The 23,320-nt window shown below is 37.3% G+C and overlaps 2 protein-coding genes across 9 annotated transcripts in view; one reads left to right on the forward strand and one right to left on the reverse strand.

Moving 5' to 3' along the window:
- ncor1 (nuclear receptor corepressor 1) overlaps positions 1–19,114 on the reverse strand; it is a 115,263-nt gene extending 96,149 nt beyond the window's left edge. For 6 of the 8 annotated variants that reach the window (XM_041800958.1, XM_041800961.1, XM_041800962.1 and 3 more), the window contains exons 1-3: positions 18,981–19,093; positions 11,093–11,168; positions 6,461–6,650 (exon numbers count right to left, since the gene is read on the reverse strand). In XM_041800958.1, coding sequence (XP_041656892.1) covers positions 6,461–6,571 — 111 coding nt within the window. In that variant the 5' untranslated portion in view covers positions 6,572–6,650; positions 11,093–11,168; positions 18,981–19,093. Of the gene's footprint in view, positions 1–6,460; positions 6,651–11,092; positions 11,169–17,912; positions 18,087–18,980 lie in introns of all 8 variants that reach the window. The other 2 variants (XM_041800957.1, XM_041800956.1) reach the window with 2 other exon arrangements.
- A 597-nt stretch (positions 19,115–19,711) lies between these two features.
- The window catches only part of pigl (phosphatidylinositol glycan anchor biosynthesis, class L), a 35,807-nt gene continuing 32,198 nt past the window's right edge, over positions 19,712–23,320 (forward strand). Inside the window, exons 1-2 of the mRNA XM_041801176.1 lie at positions 19,712–19,979; positions 22,891–22,990. Coding sequence (XP_041657110.1) covers positions 19,721–19,979; positions 22,891–22,990 — 359 coding nt within the window. The 5' untranslated portion in view covers positions 19,712–19,720. The remainder of the gene's footprint in view (positions 19,980–22,890; positions 22,991–23,320) is intronic.

A 23,320-nucleotide genomic window follows, 5' to 3' on the forward strand; every position in this document is an offset into this window, starting at 1 on the left:
CGCCTGATGTACACCAACAGCACAGGTTCGACTCCAGTCTGCGGCTTCTTTCCCACATGTGTCTCCCCTTCTCTCTCAGCCCTGTTTGACTATATCCACTGTCCTCCTCTTTGTATAAAGGCATAAAAACCCTAAAAATCTATTTAAAAAACCCCAGTACACCAATGTTTCATTTTTTGTGGATAAATGTCTCAAATTGAGAGACATAAGATGCATAAAAGTTCTTGATGCCAGGCTCCCAAAATGCTTTGTGTGCAGCTTGCATCTGCCAAGGACACAAATTGGAATGTGCCGGCATTTCTGAAACAGCTTTTCTCCTTTTGTATAAGAAATTAATAGATAATTAACAATGGTGGTTTACTTATCAGTAAATGGTAAAAAGAAACTCATATTTCGAAAATCACCACCTTAGAGGGAATTTTAATAAAGCTGTATTTTTGAAATCATTTCACATTTGACACTTTTTATTGCCTTAAAATGGGGTTTTGGCCAGACGCCAGTGATAATCAGGAGTATTCTTATTGAAAAGGCAAGTATGCAACAGCGAAGCATGCTTTCATTGGGGTTGTACTGTCAGACACATATCTGACAAAGGCAATGTTAAGTTGACTGTAAAAACCTTTAACATGCTGAATATCATTTCTGCTCAGATGTAGTTTCTGATACAGGTTATAGCTAGTTGTTAGGGTAGCCGTCAACTAGAGGTTGACACAGGAGTGGTATTTCACTCCTGTCTCACCACTGCCTGTCCCATCCCAATCACTTTAGAATTTAGAAGAAAATAAAATCCCGTCCTGTCTCAATTAAAGTGGAATGGCTCTTGTTCCCTCCCATTTCCTTGTTTTTTATCTTCCTGTTCTTCACCTGACCAGTGCATTGGTAGCACAAAAGACAGGTTAGTAAACTGGACTAGAGTTCCACACAACAGTGCTTGGGTCTGGGGTCTATCTGGAACATATTTTGCATCAAACACCCATTACCCAACAATAATGGTGAATATTTAGCCAACAATTTGTTGTTGGAAGCTAGCCTTGTAAGGTAAACCATTAGCAAAGCCTGTCAGCGGACATATGCTCACGGAACTGGAGTTACATCTAGTAACAAAAACAATTGTAAAACAATAATGCAAAGTTATTAAGAGTTTACAAAAAAGCTGCTAACTGATGCCAAAAGCTTGCATTGTTGTTAAATTTGATCTGTAACCCTTTGTTTCAGATGGTCATTTTAAAATAGGAGGTGAAATTTAAAACCCAAATGTCATTCAATCTGTGTTTTTCTATCTAACACTACTCTCAAGGTAATACATTTCTGAAATTAGTGCCTTTCTCAAAACACGTAAAAGACTGTTTCATCTGGGAAACTGACTGTAAACTTGGTGTGCCTTATTTTTTTACTCTGCCTCGGTGGCAGCTTGCATTGTTTCTTCATTTTAAATCTTTGATTACCAGTAATAGGTTCGTCTATTATGCGCCCTAAGACGTCAGAGCTTTTTTTTTTAAATAAAAAAACACTGATGTGTCAAAGTGAGGATGTCTTTTAGTAGAAGCAAACAAGTTAGGTGTTGGGTATTGAATCAGGTATAGGGCATCGTGATGCATGGGTCACCCCAAGCAGATTGGTAGAGTAAGAGGGAGGAATGGAGTGCAGCAGGTACACAAGAGCACTCCTCTGTACATTTGCATATGACATGAAACTTTTAAAGACTTACTGTGCTACTGTGTCTCCAGTACTTCTGAAGCATACAGTCTTATCAAAACCATAACAGTCACAGTTTGTGGAAAGCTCAGCACCTGCTTTCTCTGAATCCACTGTTGTTTGATTCTGGCCACGGCTGCAGCCCATGCATGACTGTGTGCTGTCACAGATGTCATGCCATGCATGTTTAATCACATAAGGTGTCTGTCAACCAGGAAACAGACACCCATGCTAAGAGAAATGGTAACTTTAATTCATATAAAAACTGTGGGTGCATATAAAACTGGCCTGCTGTTATCATAATTCCTACTCCTGATGCTTCTTTTAATTTCTTCCTATTCTGTCCCAATCACCATTATTAGTCCATTTATTTTCCTGAACATTTCCTGCTGTGTTCTCACATCAGATCACTAAAACTTTCTACTGAAATGTTACCAGAGGACTGTCAGGAGAATTTCTTCACAAAGTCAGGCCGAAAAATGAAGCCATTAGCGTTCACACATGGAGCTCATCCTGAGAATTTCAGCAAATTTTAAGGGAGTTTTGTGCAACTGTGAGCAACTCAGTCAGATTTCAGGGGCAGGCTGTAAAAAACGTCTTTTTTTAAGTTTGGCATTTAGCAGTTAGGTGTGCTAAATGCCATCTTAAAATTTTAGGACACAACAGTTAAACTGATATCTGTTCATGCTCACATTATTTGCTGATAGCTGATGTTTGTCAAAAGGGCTGATAGTGGCTGATACTGATGTTAAACCAATGCATCCCTAATCTGCACTATAAAACATTTCACATCTTCTTTCAGTAAACATGTTGTTTACATATTTCAAACTTGAGAAATTGGAACATTAGAGGAGTACTTAGACGCTTAACAGCTCCAGCAACAGCCAGATCATTCCGACTCATGTCTACACCCATCTGATTTCACAGATAGGCTTCAGTTTGAATCAATGTGGCTGTCCACACAAGCTGCTTCATTCATGGTGGACCCTCACCAGCTCCACTATGGACTATGGGTGCTGTTGAAAGCTGTCTAAGGATCATCATCGTGGCCCAAAGGCTGAAAGCACTGACTATTTAATTGCAAATTCCCCAGTTTGAGTCCGGTCAGGGAGCTTTGTTGCACGTCACGCACATCCTCATCCCAAACACATAATTTCCGGTAAACTCAATCTAATGAAATAAATAAATCCAATAAAGGCAGAATGTCTTAATGAACACATAAACTGCAGCTCTGACTATCAGAAAGAGACACAACGTCAGCATTTGGTGTCCCAGTTGCTACAAATTAAAAACTAATTAACTGTGCTCTTAGTCAAAATAACAAAATTCACACATTTACCAGCATGTGGGGAGGAGATTCTCATGTTCCTTGGTATAAAAAAAAAAACAATATATTACAGCTAAATGTCTAATTTAACTAGAAAAATGGGCAAAAGCATTTGTCATAATACAGTTTAAAACAATAGCTGGCCAGAAAGTGAATCAACTTTCTCGACACTTAAATGACATTAAAATTCAAAAAGCCAAGAAATCAAACCAAAACTTTTTTATCAACTCAGACAACTTTAAGAGCTTTTACTTAGAGCTACTGGGTAACGACCAGATCAATGTTATCAGCAGAGGACGACCTCCAAACAAACCTGTACAAGCAGAGAGCAGTTTCAGGAAACATTTCATAACTCTTGCTTTTTTTCCAGATTTAAACAAACAATCCAAATGTCCAGAAATGGACCTCTGACTGTTTTCTTTGAAAGTAAGCTTCTAAGAAATGTCATCAAATGGCTAACAAGCATTATTCAACATTCACAACAGTGAAATGAACATGCTAGAAAATTAGATACAAATGAATACTACAGACTCTTGCTTTTACTTGCAAGTTACAGTTGCATATGTATTACAGAGCTGAGGGCTTTAGGCTTTATCCACATAAAACACAGTGAGTGCCAATACCAAAGACTCATTTTCTGAGTAAGGCTGCAAATCAGTCTACAAAAGAGAAAAAAAGTACAAGAAATCTAATCATCAACACAGATTTAGGTTACAGGGCAGTTAACTTTTTTTAATATCTGCAGACGTTTCAATAGTTTCCGTTTAGATTTATTAAATAAAGAACTCTAGTTAGCTCACTTACTGGTATTTCCTTAATACTTTCTTGTAACTTTGTCATTGTTTTTAACTTACTACTTCTAAAAAGAACATAAATGCCTATACATATGTAACACCGGGGGTTGAAGGCTGAGCAACTAGGTTGCACCCCAAAAACAGATGCTTCATTTCTCCAGGCAGACAGCCCCGGTTCAGGCTTTGAACCTGGGTTGTCTGAGGCTGCTTTTCTGCATGTTATTCTCCACTAAGTCTCCAAATTTCCTACTCATTCTCTGATCAAAATATGGCAAAAGCCCCCTAAAATGTACATCATAAAAAAGCATTAATTTAGTCATCATCTTGGGATCAGCAAATAATTTATCTATCTTTCTTATAATCTGCTGAGACTTTTTCTAACACAGTACCTGCATTTAAAAAAATCATGTAAAATTACAATAGAAAGGCTGAATGTGGCTTGAATTCTGCAACAATAACAAAACAATAGGAACGGATTACTGTAAATCAAATCCTGAACCAGTTCAGGTTTTGAGACTAGATTGAATATTAAGACAAAAGAAAATCTGCTGTCAAATCTGGTTAGGTTCTCTTTCTTGTACTAAACCTCTTAAATTTAAATCAACCATACAGAAGATTACAAACACACCTTTCCCTAGCAATAGCTCCTTATATCACTCAGTGATGCTTTGCATTCAATAGAAGAATTACTTTAGATTTCAGGATGCACAGTGCTGCATGCATGTAAAAGTTGTATTGTTGTTTTGTCAATTTACTACAGTGTTTCCCATACATTCATTTATTTGTGGCGGAAATTAGGCCCGCCACAAACAGAATCTGGCACTACCTGTTTGCCCTCCCTCTGTGAATCTAGCGTGACGGACACCGAGAAACAGCACTGGATCTGCAGTGTTGAACAGCTGTTCAACTTTGAAAAGGAAAAGGTCTAACTCACACAGTATTCGTTAAAATACGTTGCAAGACTCCGAGATAACTGCGTAACAACACAACACGCCGCTAAAGACATGAGTCCATTGTTGTTGAAAAGCCAGGATTTCAAAATCTCATAAAGATACTTAACCCAGAATTTAAGATTTGCCTGGGTGTGAACATACTGCTGAAAACTCCCTGCCAAAGTCGTACACATCAGAGAGAAGATGGCCCAGCAGCAGACAAATGTGATCCACTTCTCCACAACAGCGGAGACTTATCTCAGCCTTACAGGTCAAAACACCGACAACAAGGAGTTAAAATGTTCCTGCCTCCAGACAAGCTTTTCCCCCTCATGATCACACAGGAGAGTTTCTTGAATAAGGTCTAAAGACACTCTTGTGTCATGAACTTGTCAGAAACTGGCCAGCGTTCATCAGCACAGATAGCGGACTAATATAATCACAGCTGTGCCTGAATGGAGGACTAGACTGGAGGGTTTTGGCCTCTGGCTGCATGCAGGATTGGTGAGTTTTGTGTAGGTTTGCGTCACCCTTAATGAGCTCCATTAAATCAAGGTTGAAGACACACCTGTTCACTGCTGCCTTGATTAAAACACTTTATCACTTTAAATTTTCTATTTCAACTACAACTCTGCACTGTAACTTTTACTTTAATATCTGTGTTTTTATCTTTTGTGAGTTTTATTTCACTTTAAAATTTTTTATTTTACTTTCATATATTTGTTTTTATCTTTTGTGGGTTTTATTTGCTGTTTTAAATTATTGTATTTCTTTTTCCATTTGTCATTGTATTTTAATGTCCTGTGTGAAGCACTTTGACTTGCCTTGTGGCTGAAATATGCTATACAAATAAACTTGCCTTGCCTTAATGAGGGAAATAAACATTTTATAATCAGCAATAGTAAACATAACACAGAAAACATTTCAGGACTTTCCATACACTGTAAAAGACAGAGTATTTCATGATTTATGTATTTTTGATTTATTAGTGAAAGATTGAGCAAAGTCCATTTCAAAATAAAACTACTGAATTTGACTTTCTGTATACAATTTTATTAAAAATCCAATAGAACAGTCTATTTCTATCACCAAACTAGTGTCATTTGGGGCTGAATTAAATACAGCTGCTGAGAGGACATTTCAAAATATCGTGATATATGTCATGTATCAAGATATAGCAAAAATATATATCGGGATATCAATTTTAGGTCATATTTTATTTTCTATTTTTTTAGGAAGCCCCATAGTATAAAATGCCTTGAGAAAGGGTGCAAACTCTGCAGGAACAAAATTAAACAAAATTGTTAGTCCTTTTGATTTAAGTTACCTACTTTATTTATTCAACCTAATTTCTTATTTATTTATTTTTATTTATTTCTTTAAATAAGCTATTGTATTCTTATTTAAATGTATTTATGTTAAGTTTATTTGGTGTTTGTTTACATTTGACATTAAATAAAAGTTTTATATTCAAATCCAAATCAAACTCCATGTGTTGTTTTTTGTTTTGTTTTGTTTTTTTTTTGCGTGCACCAGCCGCCCCCCCGGCAACCCACCACCACAAATAGATTCCACTCCTGTGGAAAACACGGTCTGTACTACCTTGAGAAAAGCAATTACAAGTAACTCTCTCCTGGTTATTATGGGTTTACGATAAACAGTAGTGGCCCAATTACAACAAATACAACAACCATACAGGAGGGGTGTGTTACCTGTTGGTGGCGTGGGCCAGTGAAGGTGTACTGGACAGAATGAGGTGGGTATCGGCTCTGTTCGCTGCTGAAGCTCCCCTGGTTGGGGGGGTAGCCCGAGCTACTGGACATCTTGGCTCAGTGCGAGCGGGCTGCTGCTGCTTCACAGATCAGAGACCTCAGCTAGACCATGGTTGGAGACACAAACCACCTGAAACACAACAGAAAACAACTTTAAAAGACAACCTGGAGGAGGGTAAAGATGACATCTGTCTTAAAAGTTAAATAGCTATCATCATAACTACTTCTTTTGTAGTATTGTGTTTAACTGGACTGTTTTATACTGATGAGAGTCCTCAACCACTAGAAGTAGAATTTTAACATTTTCAGACAGACATAAAATTAAAAGTAACCTGCACAGGATGCTTTTAATTTTAGGATTCAGGAAGACTAAAGGAAGGCCAATAGCTGCATGGTATACTATGATGTTTGTCTGCACCACATTAACAGCAGACATCACATGAGGATGTGCTATAAATAAAGGAAGTCTGTCAACTGTTTAACAGATCTTAAATATATTGACACCTGAGGTGAGGACAGATCTTGATTGCAGCCTCACTGGTTTACCATTTTCTGAAAGCCATAAGGACAGAATCTAAACCCGAACACTGCACTCTGATCTCTTAAAACGGGGCTACACTGTCCACCTGATTGGTGAGTGCACGGGGGAACGTCTTTCTTTTTAATATGGCACCCATGGTAACAAGTGAGCTAAGCCACACAGCCTGCATCAGCAGCACGGCTCAGCTTTGGAAAAGGCCTTTCGCTTACATTTGACAGGCACAGTTTTCAGCAAACAGAGTGTAGAAATAACCACTACCACCATTATTTTCACAAGAGTTCCAATATAAAACATTTCATCAGTTTCTCTGTCCCATCTGTTACAGAAATTTAAAAAACATACTGCTTTGACTTGGCACTTACAGTGTGCATTTCAGATTTCTGTCTAAGCTAAGGATAAAGAATATTTATGATGAAATAAAGCATGCAGTGACTGATGACCATTTTTAAAGTGAGCACAGTACAAAGGGACAGAGTTGGCAGTATTAGCAGCAGTTAAGCAAGGTCACCATCACATGCAGGTAGAAGTTCACTTTGTCCCCAGCATTACTTTAATCACCTTGAATGACTGCTAATATAAGGCCAGCTAAGTCTTTTAAAACCAAAGGGCAGATAAGTTCTCCTAACAACTCGTACATAAAACATCTGTGATTTTGCGCAGCTGAAGCTCTGAAAAACACAAAAATGTATTTCCCCGGGTGCATAGAAGAGGGACCTCGTGTTCCTAGCGGACTGTTTCAAATGGTGCATTTTGATAAGCCTGGCAGTTTGATTTTAACTTGATTTTTGTTGTCTGAAGCATTTGGTTACTTTTCTCTTTAAAGCTTGAATGTTGTCTAATCATAATTCAGTTGGTTTTGAGGCTTTTTGTCAGGAAAACCATCATGTGAAGAACAAAACAAACAACATGTAACTCCCAAATTTAATCACAGGTTTAACTGGTTTTTAACAGTCAATTAACATTTGCATTATAAGGTAAAAACATGAATCCCAAAATGTTTGAAGGTCACAACCCAGTCATAGACTTCCTCTCTTATCTTCACTGTGCAAATTCCTAATCGGAGAATAATTAATGACCAGCAGACTGACTAGGACATTAATACAGGGATGTGAGACAACAGTTATCCCAATATCTGCTTGCTATGCCAGAAGCTTCAAAAGTTGACCGCAGTTGTAGGGCCCTATGATTTCCGCGTTAACGGGATCGCGGAATTTGCCGATAAAATCAGAATTGACAATTCAACATAGAAACTGAATAAATTTGACTGAAATACTGTGCTTTTTGGAAAGAGGAACGTATATCCGAGGAATATGTTTCAGGGGGGATCACTAAAGTGGGGCACAACTTGTGCCTCACTTCACCAATGCTCACCCCGCCCCCTCCTAAACAATACAAAGCATGTCAAAGCAGCTGCACGAAACACGAGAAAACATCACGTAGCTCAACACAGGGCAGTACCGTGCAACATAATGTTGCACCTTCAAGAAAACTCATCCGTGCTACGAGGATTTTACCTCACCACACCAGAGTCACAGAGAGAGACAGGTGTGTCTGTGCGCAAGGCACACTGCTGAAGTCACAACTTGAAGACCTACATTAATGTAGCGCTCTGATATAAGGTAGACGAACAGACAGCGAGGCTGGAGAGAGATGAGGAGGGAACCATTACAGTCAGGAGTAAAACACAATGCAGCATCAAACTGCATGGACTGTTACAGACTGAGAGTAAAGAAAAGTTTAGGTAACAGGTTTATTTATAACCATTTAATTTTAATGTGACCTTCTTATTAAGTTACTATCACTCTGTGTTTGAGAGAACAGAACGACCTCTTCATTTACATTAGAAACATCAGTTAGGGTGTGATTATACATGTAGTTGTGTCTTAAAATGCTGGAAATATCTTGACAGTTACACTGGTTATAATTATTTTATATCAGGGAGCCAAACAACGGCTCCTGGGCCAACTGTGGCCCTTTTTCAATAAATTTAAGTTTATTTCTATATAATTATTGAACATTTGATTCATTTACATAAATAAGACACTCTTTTTTATGGTAAAATTAGTGGAAAGGGTAAAAAATGGCATTCCAAAAAATCAAAATGGAAAAAACAGAATTTGGGAAAAAAAAATGGATTTCATAAAACAAAACATAAATTGTTGCTCTGCCTGCATTCAAAGGTACATTTATGGATACCAACTGACCCCTGAAGCACTTAAACTTATTTCTTAGTTCACATCCATCCTCTGTGCAAAGTTTTATTTTCTATGAAAAGCTGGCAGGGTGTGGGCACAACCTTTCTTGACAAAACTCAACACTGGCTATAGATAAAGATAAATTTAGAAAAATATAAGCTTTAAAGGTACAATATGCAACATTTGAAGCATTATTATAGCAGATATTAAAAATATCATAAAATATATAATTGAGCAATGATTGCTTTAAAATAAATTAATTCCCTCTGGGTTTGTTGGTCTCAGTTTTGTGTTTACACTGACAGGATGCCCCTTCCTCCAGCTGGTTTGTTTTGCTCAGAGGCTCAAACACGTTTCATGCATTTTTTAAAGAGAGCTCCTTCCTCTCAGGCGTGGGCGTTAACATGCTGAAAGTGTAAGTATAAACATGATTTGTAATAATGAATATAGAAAGCTCCAAAATGGGCATACTCAAAATGCTAGCTCACTGAAAAATCAATTTCAATCAAATTTATAGGCTGTGTTAAATTACCATCCACTCAAATCAAAGTGAAATCAAAATTAGATTGTTGTTTTAATAATCAAAATCAGAGGGAATTTATAGGTGTTCTCTTTTCCAAGGTTGATTATGATTATTGACTGATTGATCAATAGTTTTACCAACCTTGGAAACTGTCCAGTGTCATATTGTTTGTCCTTATCATGGCCTAGAAGTGACAGGCATTTTTTTCTGGTGAGACAGTGGTTAATAACATGAGTGAGCAGGATTTTCTGGTAGAGACTTCCTGTTTACATCATCTAGAATACAGTTTGTAACACAAAACGTTTGCCGTTTAAGACCAAATGCACCCTCAGACTGTTTTATCATCTTGTATGCAGGTGTTCGTTTTTTGCGATTTATAAAAAGCCGGATAATTGTCACATAGGAGTTGATGGATTGAGTGATGCATCACAGCAAATTCCTACCTCCTTTTCTCTGCACGCTGACCGTTTTACTGCAGTGTATTCCTAAAATAAATGCTTGTTACTGTTACAAACCCAAGCCAGACAGCTTCTGAAACAAAAAAAATGCTCTCTTGCCTACAGAGTCAGTATTCATTAGACAGAATCTGTTAACGGGTAAAGACAACAGCAATGCTTTCTGACTGCCTGCAGCTGCACTGTTGGAGACACCTTTGTCGTCAGCATAAAGATGTTGTAGAAACAACCAAAACGAGATAAACAGAACTGATGCTTGTACTGCATTCAGCAAATTCAGGATATATTTTGGTTATCCAACTTCACTAAACCTGACAAAAGAGGTTACTGACTCTATGAGTCAACCATGATTGTAATTAGCCTGTTGATGTAAAATGAGCATGGTTTAGAACATATAGCTGATTGCAAACCAGTGTTCTTTTTGACAGCTACTTTTGGTTTTAGTCTTAAGGTCTTCACATCAAAAACCAATAAACCGCACTAAAATGTGAATAATTCAGAGGAGTCAAATTTGACACACCTTTTTATGCACATCAGGAGCAACCCGATTTTCCCAAACTAATTATGCACATTCTAAAAAACACTCACACTGCGAAAGTCTGCAGTGTGTTTTGCACTATCCTCTGGTAGACTGAGATACATTAGAGCAGAAGATAAAATGAGGTTTCTGCTTCTCTCTCCTCCACTCCTGCCTAAAGGCCCGGTACGTGCAGCCAGGGGTCAGCCTCCTTTTATTTGCTCCCTCTTTTCGGCTAAGTTGGCTTGGAGGATGGACCCGCTTTTCATTAATTCTAGAAGTTAAATATCTTTAATAATAAGGGCACATTTGAGGTTTGCTGCAAAGGGGAGCTGGCTTACCTGTTTGTGTTAAGGACAGGTCAGAGTAGTAATTTCAGGGAGCTGATTGTCCCCAAGGCAGTCATTAGCTTCATGTCTGAAGTAAGAGCAGACTTTGTTGTTAAATGTGAAACTGAAGAAAATTCACGTTAGGCCGGCCACACACTAGACAATTTTTTAATCTGAAATGCGTTTAAAACCGTGGGAGACCCCAGACATGAGGACAATTTCAAACCATTTTCAACTTTAATGCTCCGAAAGCACACACTAGACGACTCAGCCGGACTGTCGGATCACTGAAGACCACACATCTGCCAACCTGCCAGCGACCTCATGTGATCACGACTTCAGAAAAAAAAACAAACACGGATGTCATCGATACCGTCTTGCTGGCCCTCCCCAACAAGCTGCCCTGGCATGTGTTACAGGTGTAGCAAAAATCCTACAACAAGGGAAAGACTCAGGATGAAATCATGGCTGGAATGAAGGTACAGTTGTGTTTATGGTTGTGAGTGGTGAAAGCACATATGATCCGGCCGGTGACGCTACCCTATCTGCTCGCTCTCATTGTCTGTTGTGGGTACTCCATCAGAGTCACTATGACCTAGAATCGTACATATCAAACATGTTTGATATGTACGATTTGGGGTCTGGGAGGCCCCAACGCAATCCACCACGATCATGGGGAGTTGGCAAATCTTGCCACAAACTGGGGTTAAAATCCTGTAGTGTGTGGCTGGTCTTAGTTTGGAAACAGCTCCAACTGTGCACATTTATGTTCTCATGAACATGTCGAGCCGCCTGCTGCCTATCTCTACCTGGGTTTAAAAACAAAAAAATTTGCACTGGTTACAGAAAATGTTTATATGAAAAGGGGACAAAATCATACAGTATTTTTATTGTCTGTCTGCCTTTAACTCCTTTACCATAGGCAACAGCCAATGTGTTGATTGGTCAGATGTTTGCTTGTTGGGAATGAAACTTTGAGGGAAAAAAAAAACACTATGTTGCTAATATGAATGCTTGCATTGACTCCATGCAAGCTCCAAAAAATTCATTTTGTATAATTACTTTGCACAAAAATGCACCACTTGTGTGCAAGGGCCTTTATCCTTTATCAATCCTTTATAGATCCCCGGGGGAAATTGCCTTTAGTTTTAAGGACAAAATTTTCATTCATTTTAGTCATTTCTACCCTTCATAGTTTATTTTTAGTCAAGTTTTAGTCCATGAAGTGATTACGTTTTATTAAAACTTCCAGTCAAAATATTTAATCTCTTTGCCTTAATTTGGTGCCAATTTTTTTTTGTACTCCTTGCACCCTGCATAGAAAATAAACCTTGGATCCCTGCTTCCTATGGCTGAGAAGAAGGAGAGTTACAGATATGTTGTGTTTTGATGGATAGAAGAGAATAGGATAGTCTTTATTGTCATTGCACAAGTACAAGAAAAACTGAATGCAATCCTTGTGTTGCAGTGACAGTAAAAGTACCAAATAATCATAGCCATGAAGACAATTCAAGTGCAAGATAGCAGGGGAGAGCACTGAGCTGCTGTATCTGTGCATGCCACCATGTCGCAACATCATTTACAAACCAACAGTGGAGAAATATTATGGATTTTTAATGTCCAACGAAAACTAAAACATATATTTTAGTCTCATTTAGTATCCTTGATGAAAACTAAACTTCCATTTTGTCAGAGTTTTAGTCATCAAAGATCTATTTTTTTTCTAGTCTTAGTCTCATCTTTCTCCTTGAAAAAGGTTGTCAACTAACATTTGAGTCATAGTTTTAGTCTCAACCAAACTAATACTGTCACAAACATGAAAAAGTCCACTGTCAGCAAACTGAAATATTGAGTGAAAATATGTACAAAATATGTTCAGTGTTCAGCAAAATAACCGTGAATGCGCAATTAAGGCTTCTTCAGCCATCATTCATAACCCGTTTGTTCCAATAGTCAAATTGTAGCTTAGATTTATTTTAGTTATTTTATGGTTTATTATACGGCCTTTATCATCGTGTAATTCTACAGCAGTGCCCATCATCAATGCCCTTTCCTTTGCACATTCACATTGGTTCTGCAGTATTTTTTGTCCTTCTGTGTAGTCACATGGTGTTTCAGTGTCACAGAAGCATGAGAGAGCATGGAGTGTAGACATGATGACACAACTCACTGCTATCCCATATTTGCTTCATCATGTCCTTCTCACTAAAGTAATAACACTGTCATTACATCTGATGGGGGAACAAAATGATGGGACCACTCCAACCCCTCCAATCCCCTCAGTGACATTCATAATGAAGGCAAACACTCAAGCGGCGTAAATATCACAGCATGAAACGGCAGTCTGAAAAGGTTATATGAGAGTTTTACACTCAAATGGTCTCATCCAGACTTATGGAGAAAATAAAATGAAAGTAAAACTATAATCTAAAGTGCAGAATGCTTACCATTACATAAAGACACAAAATTATCTGTTTTACTCAATCTCTGCTGTATGCTGATTGCAGTTTAGTACAACAAACATCATTTATCTAAAATTTATTTGGAAAAGCCAAATGTTTTGTCTCTGAACACTCCTGCCTATCTCCCTCTCACAATCCACTCACTGAGCTATGGGATCAAGCAAATTGATTGGTTGGTTGGCGTTGTTTTTTAAAAGGTTGATCTCTTATCCTGAACATAACCTGCTCTAGAGCATGTAGGTGTTAGCCAATACACAGGTACATCTCCAAAAATTTGAATATCATGAAAAAGTTCAATATTTTTTGTCACTCATTTCAGAAAGTGAAACCCATATATTATATAGACTCATTACACATAGAGTGAAATATTTCAAGCCTTTATTTCTTGAAATGTTGATTATTATAGCTTACAGATAATGAAAACCCAAAGTTCAGTTTCTTAGAAAATTAGAATATTGTGACAAAGTTGAATATTGGAAAGTCACGGTGTCACACCCTAATCAGCTAATTAACTCCAAACACTTGCAAAGGTTTTCTGAGCCTTTAAATGGTCTCTCAGTCTGGGTCAGTAGGCTACACAATCATGGGGGAGACTGCAGACTTGACAGATGTCCGAGGACAGTCACTGACAACCTCCACAAGGAGGGTAAGCCACAAGAGGTCATTGCTAAAGAAGTTGGTTGTTCACAGAGTGCTGTATCCAAGCATATCCACAGAAAGTTGAGTGGAAGGAAAAAGTGTGGTAGGAAAAGGTGCACCAGCATAAGGGATAACCGCAGCCTTGAGAGGACTATCAAACAAAATCCATTCAAGAATTTGGGGGAGCTTCACAAGGAGTGGACTGAGGCTGGAGTCAGCGCATCAAGAGCCACTACGCACAGACGAATCCTAGACATGGGCTACAAATGTGGCATTCCTCGTGTCAAGCCACTTCTGGACCAGAGAAAATGTCAGAAGTGTCTTACCTGGGCTGTGGAGAAAAAGAACTGGACTGTTGCTCAGTGGTCCAAAGTCCTCTTTTCAGATGAAAGTACATTTTCATGTCATTTGGAATCAAGGTCCCAGACTCTGGGACCTAGAAGATTGGAGAGGCACAGAATCCACGTTGCTTGAAGTCCAGTGTGAAGTTTCCACAGTCAGTGATGATTTGGGCTGCCATGGCATCTGCTGGTGTTGGTCCACTGTGTTTTCTGAAGTCCACAGTCAACGCAGCCATCTACCAGGACATTTTAGAGTACTTCATGCTTCCTTCTGCTGACAAGCTTTATGGAGATGCTGATTTCATTTTCCAGCAGGACTTGGCACCTGCCCACACTGCCAAAGGTACCAAAAGCTGCTTCAATGACCATGGTGTTACTGTGCTTGACTGGCCAGCAAACTGGCCTGACCTGAACCCCATAAAGAATCTATGGGGTATTGTCAAGAGGAAGATGAGAGACACTAGACCCAACAATGCAGATGACCTGAAGGCCGCTATCAAAGCAACCTGGGCTTCCATTATACCTGAGCAGTGCCACAGGCTGATCGCCTCCATGCCACACCGCATTGACACAGTAATTCATGCAAAAGGAGGCCCAACCAAGTATTGAGTGCATTGAAATGAACATAGTTTTTAGAAGCCTGGCATTTCTGTTTAAAATATCGTTTTTATTGATCCTATGTACTATTCTAATTTTCTGAGAAACTGACCTTTGGGTTTTCATTATCTGTAAGCCATAATCATCAACATTTTAAGAAATAAAGGCTTGAAATATTTCACTCTATGTGCAATGAGTCTATATATGGGTTTCACTTTCTGAAATGAGTGACAAAAAATATTGAACTTTTTCATGATATTCAAATTTTTGGAGATGTGTCTGTAATAGTTCTACTCTGGTGACAAGCAAAGTCTAAATGGAAATCAATCTTAGTCCCCGAAATTGACAGCGTGAATTAATAGCCACTCCAAATTTAAGACCAAAATTGAGTACTAGTTAAAAATTTAAGAGGATTTCACCCACCATCAGCTGAGACTAAAACAAAGATCAGGGGAAACATACATGACTTGATTTCACAATTTAAATGTGCCTTTTTGTGAACACATTTCATGGAAAGTCCTGGAAGTCCTCTGAGTAAATTTGTGTTGTTTTACTTTCTTTTTATTGTACTGGTAACCAGGAATAGTGCCATCACCATGCAGCAAATAAGATACACTGTGATTCAGTGAGGAAGTATGGACAGGTTGTTGTTGAAGCGCTGTGTGTGTATGGCTAATGTTAGTTACATCTAAAAATTATGTGTACACGCAACTGTTCAAGTTATACAGTGCAATCTTTAACTAGATCGAGATAAGTAATTATAAGAGGCTGTTTTGGCTTTATTCATTTAAATTTTTCTTCAATTTAAAAACAGTTTAATCATAGAATTTTGAGGTAAAATGTAAAAAAAGAACCTGCTTTAATGTGTAATTAGAAACTATCACATTCCAATCTATATCTTCAAGTATGAAACACATTAAACATGATAAACTATTTTGGCCATATATTAATCGATTTGTGATTCCTTGTTGTCTTTGCTAGAAACTACTTCATATTCAGTGCTGTGGTTGGTCAGATGTGCTACATCATACAAAAAACATTCTTCATACATCTTGCTGTGCTGTTGGTGAAATCATTTAACTTATAACAATACACAGGTGCAGTTGTTTTTTACTTTGCATCCCCATCACTACATTAGAATGTCCCTTTGTCAGCTGTTAAAACCTCAATCTACATTAACAAAAAAATGTTACATCTCAATTTTTTTCAAACCTCTAACTTGAGAGGAAATTTGCAAGTTTATTCCAGATTCTTAATATCCCACTAATTCAGACGATTTTAGCAGTGTATGAAGTGCAGTGCCAGATAGGAATGTCAAACTTCATGATAAAATGTCTATTGTAGCCAAAGAAAGCGTACACATCCGATAACTCCATACTTTTCAAAGTTTTCTAATGATTTTTCTAGCAGCAAATAAATGCTGCCAAATACACTAAAAGTATCTTTGCATGACAGTTTAGGGACAAACACACGCACTCATTGTGTCATTCAGGGATTCATCTTATGAGTCTGTGTTCTTTTGGCTCTCTCGTTTTTAATTTAGGTCTGCAAGATTTACAGCTTGACCAGCATGCCAAGACATTATGATGCCTACTCCAGGGTTGGAAATGCTTCAACAACTGCCACTATAACCAAGAGTTTATTTTGTCTCAATCCACAGGCCACAGCTTAGTGCCAACTTTAAAGTTACCAAGATTATAATAAAATAGCACTGATGTTTTAGCATGACTTTTAAAAAACACTTAATTTCTGTACATACTGCTGTGGATATTTTAGCTTCAGCTACTGGGTACCATTAAATAACACTTAAAATTTTGTGTATTGTGAGTTTTATTTTGAAGTGAGGACCAAATGTTTACCAGTTTGACTGTCAATTTGAAAAAAGATAGATAGATCTTAGATAGATCTATAGATAGATAGAATTTCCACAGATACATAAAGTCATAACTCTGTCATCCTTCAGGAAAAGATTATGCAATTCTTCCTTAGATTTTTGATAAAAATACAAATAAAGAAATTTAAAAATCTATGTATACAGTTGCACATTGTAGCTTCCATTAAATTCATGTAAAGTTTGTGAAATGATTACAGCTGCATGATCTGTTAATAATCTGTGACTAAGATTACACTGGACAATTTTGCAACTTGGAATTACAATGTAATATTAATCAGAAATGGCATCATGAGTCTTCGTGCTTGGTTATCAAGAAAAAAATAAGTGAATAATGATAGTTTTGAAGTGTGCATTCCTCAACCTACATAATACCTACATACTACTTTAAAATATCTTCAGATTTTCCAAAGTTTTCCCTTTTGTTGAAAATCAACATACTTCTACAAAGTGCAGTAGTGAAACTATTGTAAACTTAAATGTATTTCTGCAAGAGTTTTGGCAAACCTTTCAAGTACTTCTTAAAGCAAAAGTAAATTCAGCCCTAAAAATGATGCATGTTTCTTGTGGGTTTTCTCTTTACCAGAATTTTAAATTTGCATATGATTCTAGCAAAAATGTGATGATGCTGATTACTTTTCAGAGCAACTATGACAAGAATCAGAAATCCTCTGAGTCCAATATTGAATGATTCACTCTGTAGTTGATCAAAAATTCAATTTAAACAACCTTCTGAAGGAAATTTTGTCTTCAACTTATAATATAATTCATTTTTCTATTACCTGAAAGTTTATTGAATTAGATTTTTTTATTTCAATTTTTGGTACTTTTGATACTATCAGTCCTTAAACATGTAATATTCACACACACACAGAAAAGTAAGAAAGAAAAGTAACACAAACCTTGATAATCTTAGTGTGTGAAGGGGTCTGTATGCTGGTTGCTTCCTGTTTCTCAACACACACATGCAGCTGCACTATTGAGGAAATAATTTTGATCGGAAGTCTGTGTTTTGTTTTTTTATTTTGTTTGTAAGAAGAGTTTGCCTGACACATTTTCTGTTCTTCTGTGGCCCCCTACAATCAAAAAAGAAAGAAAACAGACTTCCTTGGTAAAGGTCTTGATCTCAGCATCCTCCCTTTTTAAATAATACTGTCTACTTTTCTCCATTGAGAACACAGGATAAAATTTTCATGCTTACGATACCAGTTTCAATCCATGTCTTTAGTAAGAGCATAATAGTCCATGATGGGAAACATTAAGAAGGTGGTTTTGGGCTAAAGTTTAAAACTACATCCCTGTCTGACTAATACAACATGAGGCATGAACGTAGATCAAAGTGGCTGAGGCTACTTTCGCATCTGGGTGTTCCCCTTCCTCTGTTGCCTCCATTTCCAGTAGTTTGAAGTTTTATTTTCTAACGTGGTTTAAAGCATTTCAATAGTAGATGCATGCAGTAATGGCGCAAAAGGAACACTTTTCATCATATTTTATCATCAAGTTTTAATAAAGTTACACCATTTGCAACAGCTTCTATGGTAATCTATGCAAACCAAGCAGCCATGTGAACTTGGTGCCCCCATAAAGCCACACAGGGAGAAATACTGCTGCTATGTGTTGTTATTGTTATCTTTAAACACCATACTGTCATATAAACGCAATTGGATTTGTAGCTTATCTTGGGGGATGGGACTGTTTCCACAACAGAGAGCTTTTACGGAAATGCACCTAAAGATGCACCGTAATAAACGTCAACAAAAAAATAAATGCTGCTTTATTATTCAATCGAGTTAAGAAAACGGTTGAGATGTTGTTGTTGTCGCTAGCTAGCTAACTTAGCCTGTATTTCACCTTTGAATTCTCAACCACGTCGCCATCTTGCAAGGCAGATTTTCAGCGTAGACCGGGGCGCTTAAATAGCGTGCTAATTAGACATGTTGCTTTGCTGCATTTGGGTAATATGAACTCACCTCATATTTAGAAAATATACCGATGGAAGAGGAAGAGTTCCACGGACAAAATTAGGTGTCAATAGTTGATTGTAAATCCGCGGGTTGTGAGCTGTGGACGACTAGGCAGACCGAAGGCTGCGCCGCATTTGTCGGACAATGTCCTAAAAGGTTAAAATAAATGATCACAACCCGGTTTATTCCAACGATGTTTGGAATTCTGGAAAAAAACATTACTACATACTATATAATTTATAACGTAAATGTTGGAAGAAATAGGACCAACAGCTCCTTTTTTGATGAGTTATTTGACCTGTTTCCGCGTATATTTTATATACCTACAAGGAAAAAGCGGTGTAACGGCTAAACCTTCCCCTCAAACACTTTAATGTTCCTGTTGTGTGTATTTTTTTCCACATCGAAACACCTTGAATACCGCAGAATTTAAACAGTTTTCCTCTAAATTTCCAAATCCTTTTAAAACTTAGACGCAGAAATTATTCTTGTGCTTTCATGTCCCTTTTTACAAGTAATAAATTGCTTTACGTTCAAACTGAGTTTGGCAACGATAGTGATACAACGATGTGTGGTAAATGTAAGACATCATTTTATTCTGTGTAGTCTCGATTCTAACGTAAAGGTTTTTGAAATAATGCATAATGGCTGGGTACGTCGAACTGCATCTGCCTTTGATATACGGAACCATTTGCACGTTCAACGTTTTGTGTTTACACGGATTGTTGACGGTAACGGTCAAAATAATGAGCGTTTACCTTGCCGTCTCAATAGTGTTAGCCTATCTGATTTTGATAAAATGCATTTATTACCGACATCGGCAGACTTTGATGAAGTCATTGCGAGATGTAATGAGTGATTTATCAATCAGAGTAACGGACGGCTCTGATATCAGAGCTCTCGTTATTACCGCACATCCGGATGATGAATGCATGTTCTTCGCGCCAACGGTTTTACGACTGGTTGATTTAAAGGCTAGCGTTCATTTACTCTGTCTGTCTGAAGGTACGGTGGCAGCATACCATTTTTGACATATATAACTTTGATAAGTCACTGGTTTGGTACTGCAGGTGAATGATCGATGTGTGGCATGTTGCTAACTGGCGCTAGTCAGCGTCATTTTGTTTAACTCATGTCTGTATAAACAGGGGCGGTTTTATACTCAGGACTCAAGGGGGCCTTCAAATTGACACTATTTTCAATCCTCCAAATAGGGACACTGTAATTTTATTGTAAACCCACCATAAAGTGCTTTAGTAGATAAAACAGCTTTTTCCAAGATTAACTAACACTTTAAAACGGAGCTAATTCATTCTAATTTTTTAAAGGAGTAGATATTTCTATATGTCACAGCCGTTTGCCTCTCTGAGGTGGGTCTGGGCAATAATTGTAATTTAGACTAAATTGCATTATGTCCCACTGCAATTTTTAAATAATAAAAATAAGGTGCAATATTTCTTTAACCTGAAATATATGTCAAAATGCCAGTTTAAAACTTTAACTGCAGCAGAGATCTAGTGCCCTACACATCATGCAATCATTCAATGTCCTTTTTATGAATAGTTCACTATAATCCTACTTTACCTATCTTTTTATATTTTTCTTAATCATATTGAGAAAGACATTAAATTGTCACTAAATACAACAGTTCATTTCGAATTTGCAATAGATAGTTTTTCTTAATTATTCAGCCCTAGTTTAATCTAATACTGTGTTCTTTACAATTTAGAGTGTTTTGTTGCTTAGTTTGTTAAAAGATACAAAAGAAGAGGAACTTAAGTATAATTTCATATTAAATCGCAAGTGCAATGTTAGGGCAAAAAGAAATCACAATTTTATTATTTCCCCAAATTGTTCAGCCCCTGTCTTAACAGAGCTATTTCCAGCTTGTACCCATTGGAATACACTAAAAAATAAACACTTGAAGTCTGTACAAAATGCTGCGTATTTATTACCTGAAGAAAGTTTTTTGTCTCCTGGTGCTCTAAACTGACTTCCATGACAGTATGCCAGCTAGTCTACCTGACATTATGCAGCAGGTCTAGTTGGTACTCCAAGATTGATTGACACATATATCCTGACAAATCATAACCTTGCAAAGCAGATGGATACGTCCATTTTCTTGTTTCTCACTGGCGAATCCATCTTGCAAAGCTCCCATCTGAATGTTTGGGCCCGGTTAGAAAGTGACAGGACCAATCAGCGACGAGGGGCAGTACTTTCAGGCGCAGCAGAGTCATGACATTAACAAGCAGCAGCAAGAGCTGGTGCAGTTATGGCAGAAGAGATTAGTGTGGATGCTGCTAAAGCGCCAGTTTTATCAGAGCTTGACAACATTTCATTTTTTTCAAAAATGGGACATATCAGCATTATACTGATTTTTGTGGGGAAACGGGACACAAAGCCTGAAAATGGGACTGTCCTGGTCAAATCAGGGCATATGGTCACCCTACCCAAAGACATTGGACGTGTTTTTTTCTAGCTTTCGGTACAACCACCAAATAAAGTACTATTTTTCTAGGGATATTTTACAAAATACCTGTCTGATGTTAAAAATCTTCTTGGACAATGTCCTTGTTGTTTTTAGGGTTGCTGAGATTAAGCATAGGGGAATTTAAGTCCACCTTAAAAGAGTCCTAAAGTGCCTGTTGTTTAAAGTTAGTAAACCAAATTTAAAAATTGACTCAAAAGATAATTGATTTTCAGGTTCTAATGGCTGAATAACATATCTATCAATCACTGATCAAGTTATCTTATTAAGGTTGTCATATTTTTTGTATTTCCATATTTCATTCCAACATGTTTGGATACACAGAAAAGAAAAAAACACTGTTAAAATTTCAGAAAAAAATGCTGCAAATTTATTTATGCAAGTAAGGTGGTGCATGTGTTTGCTTTCAGTATTTGTGATTTAAAATGAGAAACAACCCTAATAGGGTTCCTAGGATTTGTATTTTGGCCTCTGTGGTATCAAAACATCATCAGTATTATTTTTATTGGTACTAGTGTATTATCAAAGTTTTTGAAATGTTATCACTACAATCCTGGATCACATATTATATTCCGTTTTGCATTGTGACAGGCTTTTATCTATAAACTAACTGATCGAAGACAGAAGGATAAAGCCAAACATTTCAAATATAGAAATATCCAAATTTGAGTTACAGACTTTTTAGCAACTAATAGCTTGGCTAGAATGTGTTAGTCAGTGTTGGTGTTTCTCATCTAAAATCACAAAAAAAAACTGCTGTATAACCAAAACTTTCATACATGCAGTGTTAATTTTGGCAGCTATTTTTAATTTTAGTCTTAGTCTTTAAATGAAATGCCTTTTAGTTTTTGTCACATTTTAGTAATTTCTATCCTTGTTAGTTTTAGTCTAGTTTTAGTCGATGAAAACTCAAAACATTTTAGTCTACTTTTAGTCCAAAATAAGTCCTCACATTTTAGTCATTACTTTTAGTCCAAGCTTATTTTTTCTTGCCTAATCTAGTACCAAATCATGGTAGTGTTTTCTATGCACCCTGCCAAACCTGGGGTCCCTGCTTTCTACAGCTGAGAGGCAAAATAGCTACGGATGCATAGTTTTTTGAAAGATTTACCCATGGTGGAGAAAGATCACGGATTTTGAATGTCTGACGAAAACTACATTACATTTTAGTATAATGGACCAGTTTAAACTGAACCTAAGGCTCTACATTTCCCAAAGATGCCTTTGCTTGAAGTACCATTAAGGCAACTTGTTAATGTTTTTAAGTCATCTCATTAAGGCTGTATTTGTAGAGGATTGATGTAACATACAAAGTGCAAACATGACATTTAAAAACTGTGCCTCAAACTGATGAACATAATTGAAGCTTGTTTGTCCTCCTGTGTTGTACATTTGCAGCTAAATTTGTTCCTATTTGTTTGACAGGAAACTACTACAATCAAGGAGCTCTACGGAAACAAGAACTTCTCAACAGCTGTGCCGTGTTGGGGATACCAGAATCCAGAGTCACAATAATAGACCACAAGTAAGCAACAATCTACACTAGACACGCAACATTTAAATGACATCAAATCTGTTTTACACCTTTAATATTCAGGGCAATAATCTTGTGTTGGCTTTAAAGAATTTCTTGTGTTGGATTCTGATGTTGTTGTTTATAAGAGCTACTGTACTATATTATATACTGTACTACATGTCTATTCATGACTCTGAACATGAATGAAAGCCTAGGCTGCATGCTAGCGTAAAAGCTCACTTACTGGATAAACAGATGTTGTGCTATATTTTAGCAGTCACATCTCAGGCAATGCCCCCCCGCCACTCTGACCATTTTGACACTTTCTCCTGAAAGGTT

This window comes from Cheilinus undulatus, linkage group 12, assembly GCF_018320785.1.
Source record: "Cheilinus undulatus linkage group 12, ASM1832078v1, whole genome shotgun sequence".
Lineage (NCBI taxonomy): Eukaryota > Metazoa > Chordata > Actinopteri > Labriformes > Labridae > Cheilinus > Cheilinus undulatus.